This window comes from Pipra filicauda, unplaced genomic scaffold (genome assembly GCF_003945595.2).
Source record: "Pipra filicauda isolate LSUMZ 115617 unplaced genomic scaffold, ASM394559v2 scaffold210_size2929891_pilon, whole genome shotgun sequence".
Lineage (NCBI taxonomy): Eukaryota > Metazoa > Chordata > Aves > Passeriformes > Pipridae > Pipra > Pipra filicauda.
The window spans coordinates 2,629,054-2,643,307 of NW_024104322.1; the positions used below are offsets into that span (position 1 = coordinate 2,629,054).

The 14,254-nt window shown below is 36.8% G+C and overlaps 1 protein-coding gene across 1 annotated transcript in view; it reads left to right on the forward strand.

Annotated features, from left to right (window-relative positions):
• The window catches only part of CFTR (CF transmembrane conductance regulator), an 84,349-nt gene that overhangs the window by 21,141 nt on the left and 48,954 nt on the right, over positions 1 to 14,254 (forward strand). Inside the window, exons 6-11 of the mRNA XM_039381002.1 lie at positions 546 to 709; positions 1,173 to 1,298; positions 3,687 to 3,933; positions 6,186 to 6,278; positions 6,814 to 6,996; positions 9,509 to 9,700. Of these exons, the coding sequence (XP_039236936.1) occupies positions 546 to 709; positions 1,173 to 1,298; positions 3,687 to 3,933; positions 6,186 to 6,278; positions 6,814 to 6,996; positions 9,509 to 9,700 (1,005 nt within the window). The remainder of the gene's footprint in view (positions 1 to 545; positions 710 to 1,172; positions 1,299 to 3,686; positions 3,934 to 6,185; positions 6,279 to 6,813; positions 6,997 to 9,508; positions 9,701 to 14,254) is intronic.

Below are 14,254 nucleotides of genomic sequence, written 5' to 3' on the forward strand. Positions count from 1 at the left end.
CAGTCTAACCACAGGACTCAGTCCAAAATCTGAATGTACCGGAATGTGACTGAAGTAGGCAGCAAACTGTATTGAATTAGTTGTGTTCACGCAACAGTCATCTCTTCACCAAAGTAATATTTGCCTTCTATATCAGATTAATGCACTCTCAGAAGATTCTTATGTGTGTTTTTCTCAACTTACAGTGGTTAAAAAAGCCAGCATTGATACCAAATTCTGTTTACTTTTACAAAACTCTGATTTTTTCCTTGTGCATATATGTAACAAAGAGACAATTGCACACTGAACTTTGCCTTAGAAAAATCAAAGTTTAGGTGCGGAATGTATATTTATTGCTGCATTGTCATAATAATTAACACCCAGAATGCTATGTGCTCAGGATCACAAATCCTCCTTTATAAACTTGTTTTACTACTGGAAATATTTGTACCATTCTTCACTACATTTTTCAAAGTGTCACTTTAATAGCTTCTTCTTTTTCATATGGTTTTCAGAACACATCTGTAACTCATATTATTATTATTTTCTGCTGTGGCCTTCCATAGGGTCTTGCTCTGGCTCATTTTGTATGGATTGCACCATTACAAGTGGCACTGCTGATGGGACTGCTTTGGGATATGTTAAAAGCTTCTGCATTTTCTGGACTGGCTTTTCTAGTTGTCCTGGCCTTATTCCAAGCCTGGCTGGGACAAATGATGATAAAATACAGGTGACAAGACTGTTTTAAAGTATTTCAATATATTTTCCTGGAATAAATTGGTTTTAAGAAGTTATACCACTTGATTAAAGGTCTCTGGTTATGACCTTAAGTAAGAGAGTGTTTTCTGTGTTGGGAAAGTTACAGACAAACCTTCACCTATTTAGCAGCAGGTGTCTAGACTTAACAAAATGAAAAGCAGTAAATAGTGTTGGAATTAAATTTAGAATTTTTACAATTAAAACTCCTTGTTAGTGACTTGATTTATTCTTTTTAGAGTATGTATTTTTGCCTTTGTAAAGCAATTTCTGGATTTCTAATAGTTCTTTTTACGTTATTCTTAGTAATTCTGTTAAAGTAAACATTTTAAGCAGAGGCATATATGGAAGGTGTTTTCATAAGATATAATGAGATACAAGCTAACTATACAGTATGAAAAAGAGGAAGACTGACCTTCTGCCCTTTTACTTTCTAGGAATAAGAGAGCAGGAAAGATCAATGAGAGACTTGTCATCACCTCAGAAATAATTGAAAATATACAGTCAGTTAAAGCCTATTGTTGGGAAGATGCAATGGAAAAAATGATTGAAAGCATTCGTGAGTAAGTGTTCTCATTTGTTAGTCAAATTTTTTTTTGTGCTCAGAAAAAAACTTAGGTGGCTATGAACATCATCTGTGGTCTTGTTAGTGAAGAAGTAAAGCAACAACTATTAATTCTCCATAAACTAACCATGCGTTCCCACACTGCAGTTTGGGTTTTTTTCCCAATTTGTCATGCTTACTATGAAGGTGAGATTTTTCTTTTTTTAATTTACTTCCTCATTTGTTATAGTGATATTTCAGTGGTTAGTTTGTGCAGGTAAAACAATTGTGGGATCTGTGTTTGTTTCTGGCCAACGCTATCGTCATCTTACAATAAAAAGCCCTTTTGTGATGGTTACTTAAGGCTTTACAGACATTCCTATTTTGTGGTGAAGGAAACAATATGAATCCTATATAGCCATTTTCTGAGAAATGCAATAAAGCTGGTTATAAAATTTGCATGCAATCTTTGAAAGGATTAGAGTAGCTTCACGTATTCATCCCGCACATTTGCATAAACATTTATTGTAAATGGCCTTGTATAATGCTTATCTCCTCAATTAATGTAAAGATTGAACTGAAACTACCAGACCTGCAGCAGAAAAGAGGTAAGGTACCAGCCTAGTTATCTAAGACCTGTGAGAAGGAAGTCTTTGTTACCAACAGGGTGTCCTGGGGGGAAGGGAGGAGGAGTGACGTATTTATTGATGGGTGACGCTGAATTAAGGCTGTCCCGTGTGTCCTGTGTGTTTGTTTAATCCTTTACAGAGAACTAAAATTCTGTGCCAGGTGTGTGATTGGGAAAATAAAAGAAATATAAGTGTCATATTATCATGTAAATAAAAGACATAAAATGATATTGTTACACAAACGCCTTCTTGTTCAGCTGCTTTCTGAAAGACAATCCAGGGAAAGTGAAGCGTTCTTTGCCATCAGAATTTGTAATGATTTACTATAAACAATCAGAGAAAACTCAGTCTGAATCCAGGCTATGAGTGCTAGCTTGAGGATGGAACTAGTTTAGGATTCCCCTGGTGTCACTAGTCACATGCATTGTTCTTAGGAAATTTGAGACCACATCATGTGAACAAATCCAGTAGAAATTAATTAAATAAATTGTAGTCCGCAAAATGGTCACAGAAACTGAGAAAAAGGACTGTTATTTTATGATTTATATTTTCTGTAATAATTTATAGTGGATTTTGTAATACTGGAATTCATTTTTATTGTATTATGCATGGATTTTTAAAAGACAAGAATGATAGCAATATTACAAGATCAGAGTACCTCTCCTATGAAGAAAGGCTGAGAGAATTGGGATTATTCAGCCTGGAGAGGAGAAGGTTCTGGAGAGACCTTATTGTGGCCTTTCAGTACCTGAAGGGGGCCTACAAGAAATCAGGAGAGGGATGTTTTACAAGGGTACGTAGTGCTAGTACAAGGGGGAATGGCTTTAAACTGAAGAAGGGTAGCTCAGATTTTGTTTAAGAACTGATTGGCTCACAAAATTTGGTAAGATGCTGGATGCATATGGAAGTATCATGCATGTGTGGTGGGGAGCTGCAAACTTCTGCACTGTATCCCAGTGGTTATAGCACTCACCCAGTGAATGGACACCTTGGGGTTTAGGTCCATCTCTAGTCCCAGATAATTGCTCTTACAGGAGAGCAATTGCTCTTTCACTGCAGCAGAGGTGCCTCTGTCCGTGCAAAGCTGAGCTGCAGGGTACCTGGGGGATGTGAAGTGAACAGCGTCAAAATGAAAGCATTCAACAGAAAGATTCAACACTGTCAATTAGGGCTATCAACTCGGAAAATTAATTACATTCTCTGGATTATCGCTCTTTTTATTTAATAGCTTGCTGTAAGATTCATAGACATTGTGGAAGCAGCTAGAATGCAGCTGGAATCACCAGTTGCATTCCTGCACAGGAGTCAGTAAGCTACTCCATGGACTGAGCTTCTGTGGAGAAAGGAGAGTGGAAAGCAGACTCCTTGCCTTCCACCTCTTCAAACTGAGGTTAAGTGATACTGTAATTCTAAATCTAAATGACCAGATAAGTATGGCATGATGCTTCTGGGAGTGTATCTCATACCACAGCATTAGATGCTTAAGGTTGGTTGTGTCAGGAATTGTAGAGGCTTGTGGCTTATGCAGTATCTAAATCATGACATAGATTATAGTTATTTCATCTGACATCTCTGAACATTAATGCCAGAGTTTGGCTCTGATGATTTTTTAGGCCCCAAAATAGTTTGGAGTCTTATTTTCTAACTGCAGTGCTAGAAAATAAGAAGGATGAGTGAGCCTCTGAGTTAATTGTTATACCAACAGTTCCATCCAAAATATTTCTAAGAAGTAAACTGTGAAATCCTATGCTAATTACTTGTATTTGCTTTTTTAACAGAACTGAACTGAAGCTTACCCGAAAAGCTGCTTATATGAGATATTTCAACAGCTCAGCCTTCTTCTTTTCAGGCTTTTTTGTGGTGTTTTTAGCTGTGCTTCCGTATGCTGTGATTAAAGGAATTATTCTCCGAAAAATATTTACCACCATTTCCTTCTGCATTGTTCTTCGAATGACAGTGACCAGGCAGTTTCCAGGCTCTGTACAGACCTGGTATGACTCTATTGGAGCAATAAACAAAATACAGGTAGGGTACATAGACTAAAATCTTCCCAAGTACGTAAGCTAATTCTTCATATCATGTTATCTTCTCAGTTGATCAACAAAAGCACACAGCATTTATGCAGACTTTCTGAATATATGTTGCTTTGACTAAACACCATGAAATGTCATTATAAATCTTGATATTGTTAGGTGGTTCCCCAGGCAGCATAACCACAGGAGTCTCATGCTACCTGCTGCTTTTTTTTTTTTTTTAAGCAGTGACATTTAGTTAGTTATTCTCATTGCAGAACAAGGAACTTAATAAAATTATATAATGATTTATGGTACTTAAGAGATGTTTTTCCTTCAGAAAAGGGAATTCAAAATTAGTACATTTTCTATAGCATGGCTTCCAGAGATCTTCTGTTTTTCTAGATATCAGTAGCAAGAACAGCAGGAGATTATGCATCTTATGCAAATGTATGTCTCATTCATTATGAGTAGTAAACATAATTAAGATACAAGTCAAATAATTATTACCCACCTTACCTACTGAGATCAATTGCTCATATACCAGCATGAGAGGCTTATTTGCAGGGTCAAATCAGGGTGAATTCTCATTAGCTCTGTTTTATGTGCTGGTTTTGAATCACGCTTCAGAAAAAGAATTCTTAGTCTTTTTTCGTGTGAAATTTTAGGCTTTTTTTATTACATATTTATAGATTTCTTTTTTTTTGTAGAACATAGATTTTTTTATTTTTAGTGTGATAAAAATGCCTAATACAGAAGTTAAAGATCTTAATCAGACATCTGAACCTCAGCATAGAATAAGAAGCAGGTATTGGATTTCTATCTTTTTCAACTGGGCAGAAAATTCAACAAATCTAGGCATAAACTTTTCTATTTGACATTCAGAAGGCTGCCTTGTTGGGTCCCAGTTTAGGCAGTCCTTGTATTCTCATATTCCTTAGGCATAAGTGGAGGTATCCTGTCTCTCCTGTTTCCTGGAAGAGTGTATCCAATGCCCTGTCAGACAACTGGCAAGCCCAGTTGTCATACCATTGCCCTCACTTCACTGAATGCTTGTCTTTGGGGTTAGTAGCAAATGGGTGCTCCATAAATAACAGTCTCTTTGTGGCAGGTTCAGTATAGTTCCCATAGACAGACTGGACAGAATTCCAGAACACTAAAGCCTTTTACAAGTCATAAGAAACATACAGACAAAATAATAAACCATTTATACATTTCTCTGATTTAATTTCCTCATTAGTTTAGACCAGATATGTCCCCTGGGTTATTGTATTTTCCCTGTAGGTAGACCCATGTTTTCTAGACTGTGAAGTATTTCTGGATCAGTGTGCTTTCTCTGACTATCACTGCTTCAGGAACTCCACTGGATGACCCCAAAGCCTAGCTATACTTTCCTTTTTTTTTCATAGACCGTGTGTGTTTTGCCTTCCAGTTTTTCAGTTCCTACCCTTTCAATCATCTTTTTCCCTTCTTCTTTTTCTACTTGTAAAATTTGCAAGTTTATTCTAGAGAACTGATTTGCCCACAATTCTGCTTAGTTTGTCCATTGTATTGCCCACGTAGACCTATTTGCTTCCACATAATTTAGAAAAGTCAATTTAAAGGAGGTAGCACCTATAGACTACATAACCTTAATAAAATAAAGGAATAGAGAGGTGGGCTTTCCTACATTAGCATAGGCTTACTCGTTTTTCTTAATACTATTCCAGAAGGTAACATGAGTGTCAGATTGCTCATTTCTGTTATTTGTAATTACGCTGCTTCAGTGCTGCACTTACCAGGATCATTATCTGCCTTTTATTTTTGTTGGTAGAGAGATCATTCCAATGCTTTTAAACTCTTGCAGTTCTGGAATAGGAAGATAGCGGCATGTAGCTGCTTTGTTTAACTGTTTACTGAAGTGCAACCTTCCACATCTTACTCCAAAACCAAAGCTTTATTTGAAAAGGATTAAGGTCAGAGGGGTGATCCTGCCTGACACAAGTCTTGAAAGCAAAGCAAATTCCAAGTTTTGATACCCTTTATAAATCAGAACCAAATACCTTTATGGCTGTGTTTTCAGCAGCAATGAAAGAATTGGTAGTTTCAAAAACATTCCCTTCTGCGTTCAGTAAATGTATAATTTATATTTAGGCATCTCTCTAAAAACACTATAATGCAATAGCACCATCAGAAATATTAGTTAGTGTAAGCAAGTATGTACCGTTTTGTGATACAACCTTGTCCTTTACAGTTTCCTCTCATCTGCTTTCATGGTGTTTCTAGGATTTCTTGCTGAAAAAAGAATATAAAGCTCTGGAGTATAATCTAACAACCACTGGGGTTGAGCTGGACAAAGTAACAGCTTTTTGGGATGAGGTTGGTACTTTTACCCAAACTATATTAAAACACGGAGTGTATCTTGTTTTTGTTAATATTTGCCATGGTGTTCTCTAAAAAGAGCAACCTACAGTCATTCATTTTAACTAGTGTAAAATGCCTTGCCTCAGCAGGCAAGGAATGCATAGCAAGTAATTATTGCATGATATCAAATTATCCACAGTTGAGAAACTTTGGAAGAGACCTTTTAATAAGTGTTAAGGTCTGTAATAAGCAGTTATTACTGATTTATGCCATCCTGAAAGCAGAATCAGGCTGTGGCATGTATAAACATTGGAAAGCAGCTCTATAATAAGCAAATTTTGTTTGTGTCCACAAATTCAGGCACAAGTCCAACGCATACATTAAAAAATGTATATTTAAGAATATAATGAATATTTCATTGACAAGCAAAGTAACATGAGAAAAGTAAGTTCATATGCTTTCATAAATCCATAGTATGGTATGCATGTCTGCATATGCATGATTTATTTATTTTTTATGTATATCAAATACATATCTGTGTATGTTGCAGGGAATTGGAGAGCTGTTTGTAAAAGCAAACCAGGAAAACAACAACAGCAAAGCTCCTAGCACCGACAGCAGTCTCTTCTTCAGTAATTTTCCACTTCATGCTTCTCCTGTTCTTCAGGATATAAATTTCAAGATTGAGAAGGGACAGTTATTAGCTGTTTCTGGATCTACTGGAGCAGGCAAGGTATTTCTATTTTTGCTGTTTTGACAAAAGTCGTAATAATTATAAGGAATAATATTATGTTGTTATATGTATTGTTACCTGTATTGCTACTGTATTCTTGCTATCCTGTGCTTGCTGTAGAAATGATGGCTACAGGAAAAAGTATGGATAAACTGTAAGTTTCAATCAAATGGCCAATTTGAAATTTTAACTCTGTGGCCAATATGAGAGAGAGTTTGATGGATATTTTCTGTAATACAACAATACAGACTGTTTTCCCTTTGGAAGTAAAATGAGATTTACAGGAGTAATGTAGACTGAAACTCAAAGTTAAGGCTTATGATGAGAATTTCCCAGCCTTTAGAAAAAGTGGAGACCATAGCATAGATATCCAGATGGCTCAGTGTGCTAGAAAGCAATTTTTTTTTTTTGCCTTGCTGACATTTTAAGGAAAAATTTGAACATATGATGGTCAGTAATTTGACAAGCCTGACATGAATTAGCTAGGTATGTGCCCTGGACACATGGTATAGCTGATCACTTACGCTCCGGTTCCTACAGTGCTTCACTCAGGCTTGCCAAGACCCATGCGAAAGCCTGGGAAGGTGCTGCTGAAACTGCTGGTTTTGTGAGAAAAGTTGTGATTTAGATTAATCATCATTTTACTACCCTAAAATGTTATTAATGCAATTAGTTTGCAGATAACACATCCAGTTAACCTCATTAATATAAAATGACTTGAACTGTGATACTCCTATTCACTTTGAACAGCAAGTAATTAGATGAGTCTTTCATCTTTACTGGGTTATTTGAGGAGATGTGAAAGTCAAACATTCATTATGGCAGCTTCTCCTGTTTAACAAATTATAGGTGGGAATATTCTGATTTCTTTTACTTGAAGTGATAAGGTCTTTGGTCTGTTGGAGTCAATGACAAAGGACCCATCAATTTCAATATGATCAAGGCTCAAGGCTTCTATATTATTTTTCAGTAGTGATCCCCATATGAAAAGAGCAAGGGACTCGGAACATGATATTGTCCTCAAGCTGATATGTTAAGGTGCATTTAATTGTGATACTTCTGAATTAAGTTTGTCTATGGCTATTGCTAAAGCTGATGATTTTAATATAGAAATGTCAACTAGAAAGTGCTGAAGGACATATGTATATCTCCTTTATTCAGCTGTATAGGAAATTGAGGAAAATTCAGATTACACTGAGCAGTTTATGTGAGTACATACAACAAATTTGCACTTTCCAAGGCAATAAAAAAAAGGGTTATATCTAAAAAATTTACAAAAAATAAGTTTCACCGGTGCCCCCTTCCCACCCTCACACAAAAAAAGACTCCCCTTCCCTTACACCCTCTTAAGGCTTCCATCATTTTGGTTGAGGCTGTTACTATACATTCCAGGAGTTGTCAGGCCTGTGAAACAAACTGTTTTATCTGTAAGATGTATTAAGCCTGACATCAGCTCTTAAATACTCTTTCAATATTAGATAGGGTTTGGTTTGGTTTTATTCAATTTGTGTTATATGGCACGAGATACAGTTGTTTAACATCCAGTGTACAAAACATACCAATCAGCTGTCCTTTGCAAGATTGGAAACTTACCATTTTGGAAAACTCAGATTCTGGTATAATGGAAAGAATCTCATGAGATTCCCCCAGTATATTGTTTAACTTGTCAAAGAATCTTGGCTTCACAGCATGAAACTGTTATTTAGGTAGTTTTTTTACATCTTTGGTGTTACGTCCCAGCTTTGTTGACTGTTTATTGATGATAAGAACACCACTGCAGTGGCTCTGTAACAAATTTTTCCGTGTATTTCTCAATTCCATTCTTTGATCTAGTAGCCAGTGATGTGTGGCAAGGTTACTACAAGCTACTGATTAACTCTGAAATTATAACATGTCAGTATTGAAATTGCAATCAATTCTTTTATGAAGGGAAATATACTTAGGTCATACATTCACGTAGATGAGTTAAAAGTTACACAGGAAAATTCAGATCACACTGAGAAATTGTATACACTTACACAAAGAAATTGCATTTTTCAAGACCATACAGATAAAATACCTGTGAACACTAGCAAAATTATAAACATGAATTATGTTGTACAAAGAACAAACAAAATAATCACTGATAATTTTAAAAAATCAAATAACATTCTTTATAAATGCTAGTATGTTGTTTGTATGTGTCTCACAGATTTTTACCTTAAAAAATTACTGAAGTTTCATTAAAATTACATACTATTGCATGTAACTACACACATATGCCTTTTTTACAAGGCATCTTACACAATTTTTATCGGTAATCACTTTAAGTTTCTCTCATGTTAAGAGGCCTTTCAGAACCACTGAAAATCTCCACTAGTTGCAGTTTGCACTAGATCAGTATTATAGGGGCACTCTTGATAAGACGATTGTGCCATTTAAATGACTTAGCAGAGTGGCTCTCACTTTGTTCAAAATTTCTTATTGTTGTACAGATCTCTGATATATTAATCAAGTGTTAATAATTTTTCAGACTTCTCTTCTGATGTTGATAATGGGAGAACTGGAGCCTTCACAGGGTAAAATTAAGCACAGTGGAAGGATATCTTTTTCACCTCAAGTCTCCTGGATCATGCCTGGAACAATAAAAGAAAACATAATTTTTGGTGTATCCTATGATGAATACCGGTACAAGAGTGTCATCAAAGCCTGCCAACTGGAAGAGGTCAGTCACCTAGGCCTTTTAAGACCTGTGACCACACCCAATGGATTCCTCCCCCCCCCCCAAAAAAAGTCAGGGAATGGGGCTTTAAGTAAGTGAGACATTTCTGAGATTTAAGGAACTCAGCCTGGCATCCCAATTTTGTGGAATTGCAAGTCAGCCTGTTGCCAGCTCCTTGGGAGAGATGCTGATGTTGACAGTTCTGGTAGTTTACACAACTGGAGCTAAGTAAGCTTGCTTAGATAGTATATGGTGTCTGCATTCTCAGCCTTCCTTGCTAGTTAAAAAACCTGAGTAAACATACTGATGTTAAAGAAATTATGTAAAAAGTATATTGTTACTATGCTTTTTTTTGGTCACGTTTCTTCCCCATAAAGAAGCTTTTCCTTACACTCTTGGAAATGAATCTGTTTTCCCCCTTTCTTTTGCCACTTCAGAAATGGTTCCAGGGATGACTGGAACTCTATGCTACAAACCTGAATTATTTAGAGGAAAATCTTGACTAAAGCTGGTTTTTTTCCTATGTGCACATTGAAAGTTCTCACACCGGAAATTATTGCAGGATCGATCCTTATGTGACATGTAGCCCACAATGAGTACAATTACTCATTACATGAAAATGTCTATCTGTGTGTTTGATCTTGACAGAGGGTAGTGTAGGAAAAGATATCTTTTCACACAGCAAGATACAAAAGGAACTAGCATTTTAGACCTTTGCACGCTTACTGCTGAGCCTTAAGATCAGGTATTTTGCCTGTAATATACAAATAAAACCAGTAAATATTTAACTGTGCCGAATAGGATTCTTCTTTAGACCTCACAGTGAAACGTGTTTTCCCTTAGCAGCAGTCAAGCAAGAAAACAATAGCCAGTCTGTTTAAAAATAAGGTGAGGTACTGCCTTTTTGTCTCAGACCAGGGTATAGTTAAGCTGTAAAGTAATATTTTCTTTTATGTTTCTGGCCATTTCAGCTTGTGTTTAGATTTTTGATTTGGTTTGCTGGAAATCTTCTTTGAAAGCTTCTGAAGACAGGAGAATTAACAAATTCTGTGTTAGGCTTTCTGCAGAGTGCTTCTTAACCCTGGTTGTAAAAGTTGTAGTCAATGCTAAAGCTCCAAGAAACAACTGGCTTCAGCAGTTCAAAACTGCCCTTACTCAAAAAGGCTTCCCACCCCAGGCCCTTCCTAGAGCAGCAGGTGGTTAGTGGTGGCTCGGTGTCAGTGCTGGTGGGACAGCTTGGTGTTTCAGTATTGGTGGGATGGCTCAGTGTCTCGGCAGACTGCAGCTCCTTTGTTCTCCAAACAGGCTCAATCAAGCCAGCTTTGATCAATGTTGGTGCAACTCTGTGCAGAGTGATATGCTTCACCTCCTAGCAGGGCTCATTATTTGAGATCAAGTTTGATACTTATAAGGATATTTTCTTCTGGACTGAATAAATTGGGCTGGCCTGAAGTGAAGGCAGAATAGTCTGGAAGGAAGCCAAATGCTGTTATTATGCTTTCTAGTCTCGTTAACTTTCATATATAAGTTACCAAACAAGACTCAGTGTGGCAGATTGAAAGATGGATTTCAAATATTAATTCCCTGTTTATTCGCCAGTGTGACCTTTTAGGAGTTTTTACAACAGTGATCAGTGCTTTACATTGGAGTTGTGTGTGTGTGTTCTTGTTCTTCAGAAAGGAGGGTTTTTACCTGAGTTCACTTTTCCCCCTTCTCTGCAACTTTTGTAGGTAGTTATATAATAGTTCACCTGAATGCAGGCCTGCTGCTGAGTCTAGTTCTTATGTGGACTCTTCAAGGAACCAAGGATCGGTGATACAAGAGAGTTTATTTCCTTATTGCATGTATGTTCAAAGTCAATTAACATACAGCTCTTAACAGTGGCTAAGTGAGATTTATTTCCAAGCTCCATTCTCACCAAAACATTTTTGGAATACAAAGCTACGTTCTTTAACCCAGTGGGCAAATAGATGTGTTATTAGTGCAAAAAGTAACATACCTATAAAATGCCTCTTTTGCTTTGTTATCTCCACCATCAGCCTATGGAGGAAGCATACTAAAGGTCTAGTCCAATTCCTAAATCTGATTCTTTTCCCCTACGTCTTCATTAGTGCCAATGAAATACTACAGGTTACTCTATGTGGGTCACATTGTATCTTCTACATAGGTTTGAGGCTTGCAGACGCACAGTGAGTAGCCTGTTCTTGTCTGCTACAGAGCAGGATGCTGAAGCAAGGTGATGTCATGCAAGGTGCTCTGCACTTTGTTTTAGGTCTATGGAGATATGCAAGTGATACTATGCAAGTGTAACTTAAGTAATTTGAGGTGCATAAGATTTTTCAGTGCTGCATTTTTCTGCCTGACTTTTTTTGGTTGGTACATAATTAATTTACTAAGGACTTATCAATTACAGCCTCTTTAGAGTTGCTAGGTACTCGAGGTAAATTTATCTCAAAGTAATTATGAAAGATGGAAAGTGGAAGTAAATATTCCCCAGAGCTTTCCATATTTTTAAGTTCCAAAAATAGAACATTTCCTCTATAGGAAATCAGATCTTTATTCAGAGGTCAGAATGTGTTTTGTGTTAGATTTCTATTCTGTGAAGTCCTAAAGAATAGCAAATCTGGTTGTGTTAGCTATTACCTAGATCAAACTATTCCAGCACAGATCAATAGTCCTTACCATTTGTCCTTTTTTTCGAGGCTTTTTTGAAATTATTTACATGAGTTTGAGTTTGCAGGTATATTCTTAAAATTATTACCTTTTAAGTCTTACATTGACGTGCTATGATGGAGAGAAGACAAGATGTAATTGGTGTGGATTCTGAGCGCATTTTCTAAAGACAGTCCTCATAGGCAAGTTAAAGGTACTTGAAAAGTAAGATAAGATGAATTGGTGCTTCCTCAGCAGCACTTTTGACAGAGAGGTTTACCCTTTTTATCAAGTACCTTTCATCACATTCATGATAAAAATTGTAGCAAGAAAGTGTGAACTTTTGCCTAACACTTCAATTTAAGACACAAGTATATAGCCAAAGCCACTGAGAGATGGGAATTTCCTGAGTTTATATGTCTGTGGAAACTTGCCACTAAATTTGATGTAATTCTACAAGTGTGACTTCCCTAGAGGCTGTATTAATTGGAGGTTGTGTTAATGTAATGGCAGGAATAACGTGATATTTAGGTTGAAAAACTCAGTATTAATAGGCAACTATATGCAGGGTATGTTATTTTTGTTTTGTTTTATTTAGCACTTGAAAAGTTAAAAAGTTGACACAGGAATCTTCATTTTTAAATGCTGTTAACACTGAACAAAATCATCCTGAGAGAAGACGTTCTTCCAGTCAAAACTACAGAAGCAGGCCCGTTATAGTTATTCTTGTTTAAAAACAAACAAGCATCATATCACTTTTGAGGGGGTCCAGTAATTCATAAGTTTTGAAGCCATACTTCCGTGACTCCCAGTTTTACCTTTTTGCTGTGTAAGACAGATATTTTTCCACCTAGTTAGTTCATTTGACCCTTCAGTAGTTATGGAAGAGGCCGTAAACACATAATGGGCAAACCACCTTTGAGAGATTACCACTCTTTAAGTAAACACATATTCTGATTTGAGAGCCACCAGCTGCTCATGAATGTAATGTTTAACGTGGCAGGCAAATAGAGGAAGTGTTTCCACGTGAAATCGAATCATGTAATAGTAATGTAATAATGTATAATCGAATAATCGAATCATGTAATAATGAAATTTGTGGCCAGATTCTGTGGGGTTTTGACCTGGTTTTACGAGGATTGCAGGAGATTCATTTTTATCTAAGAACTTAGGTTATGGAGAGATTAACTGTAGAAAGAGATAGTCAATATGCCAAGCCCAGATTTGTATTCCTGTGTGTTTAATGTCTCCTTGCAAAGTATGGCATCCATCCCTGGGTGACAAGTTCACTGCAATGTCAAGGATGCCCTAAAACAGAAACATATCTTTGCATCCCACTGTTCCAGCCCCTTTTATTTGTGCTGATTTGGGGTTGCATTTTGATTGGTTTGTTGGTTCGTTTTTTTTTTTTTTTTTTGGCAGATAACTAAATCAGTAGGAATTGAGAGTTATTATGTCAGTGAGTGAAATACTTCATGCCCTGATTTTGAGCCTCGTTTTCACTCGGGATATGGGCAGATTACAAAGTATGCGGAAGAGAGGAACAATAAAGAGTTCAAGTCTTGCCTGAAGTGCTTTGTAGGACGTACTTCTCTACAAGAGGATATTAAATGGTAGCTTGGTTATCTGTAGTGTGAATTATGTGAGAGTAAGTTGCTTAGCCTGTCTTCACAGCTGGGGAGAGCAACTGGCATGTCAAGGTGAAGTTCATCACATCCTAATGTAAACAGCTAAAAGAGCATAAATGCCTCTTTCAGGCAGAAAGTCCACATAATATGTCAAAACTCCCACTACAACCATTGCATCTCAGACACGTGGGCCCAAAAGCTGGTTACCTTTGTACTTTTTCCACCTCACACTGGTATGATCCCCTGGTATAAGCAGACTCCTCTAAATAAAATTCTT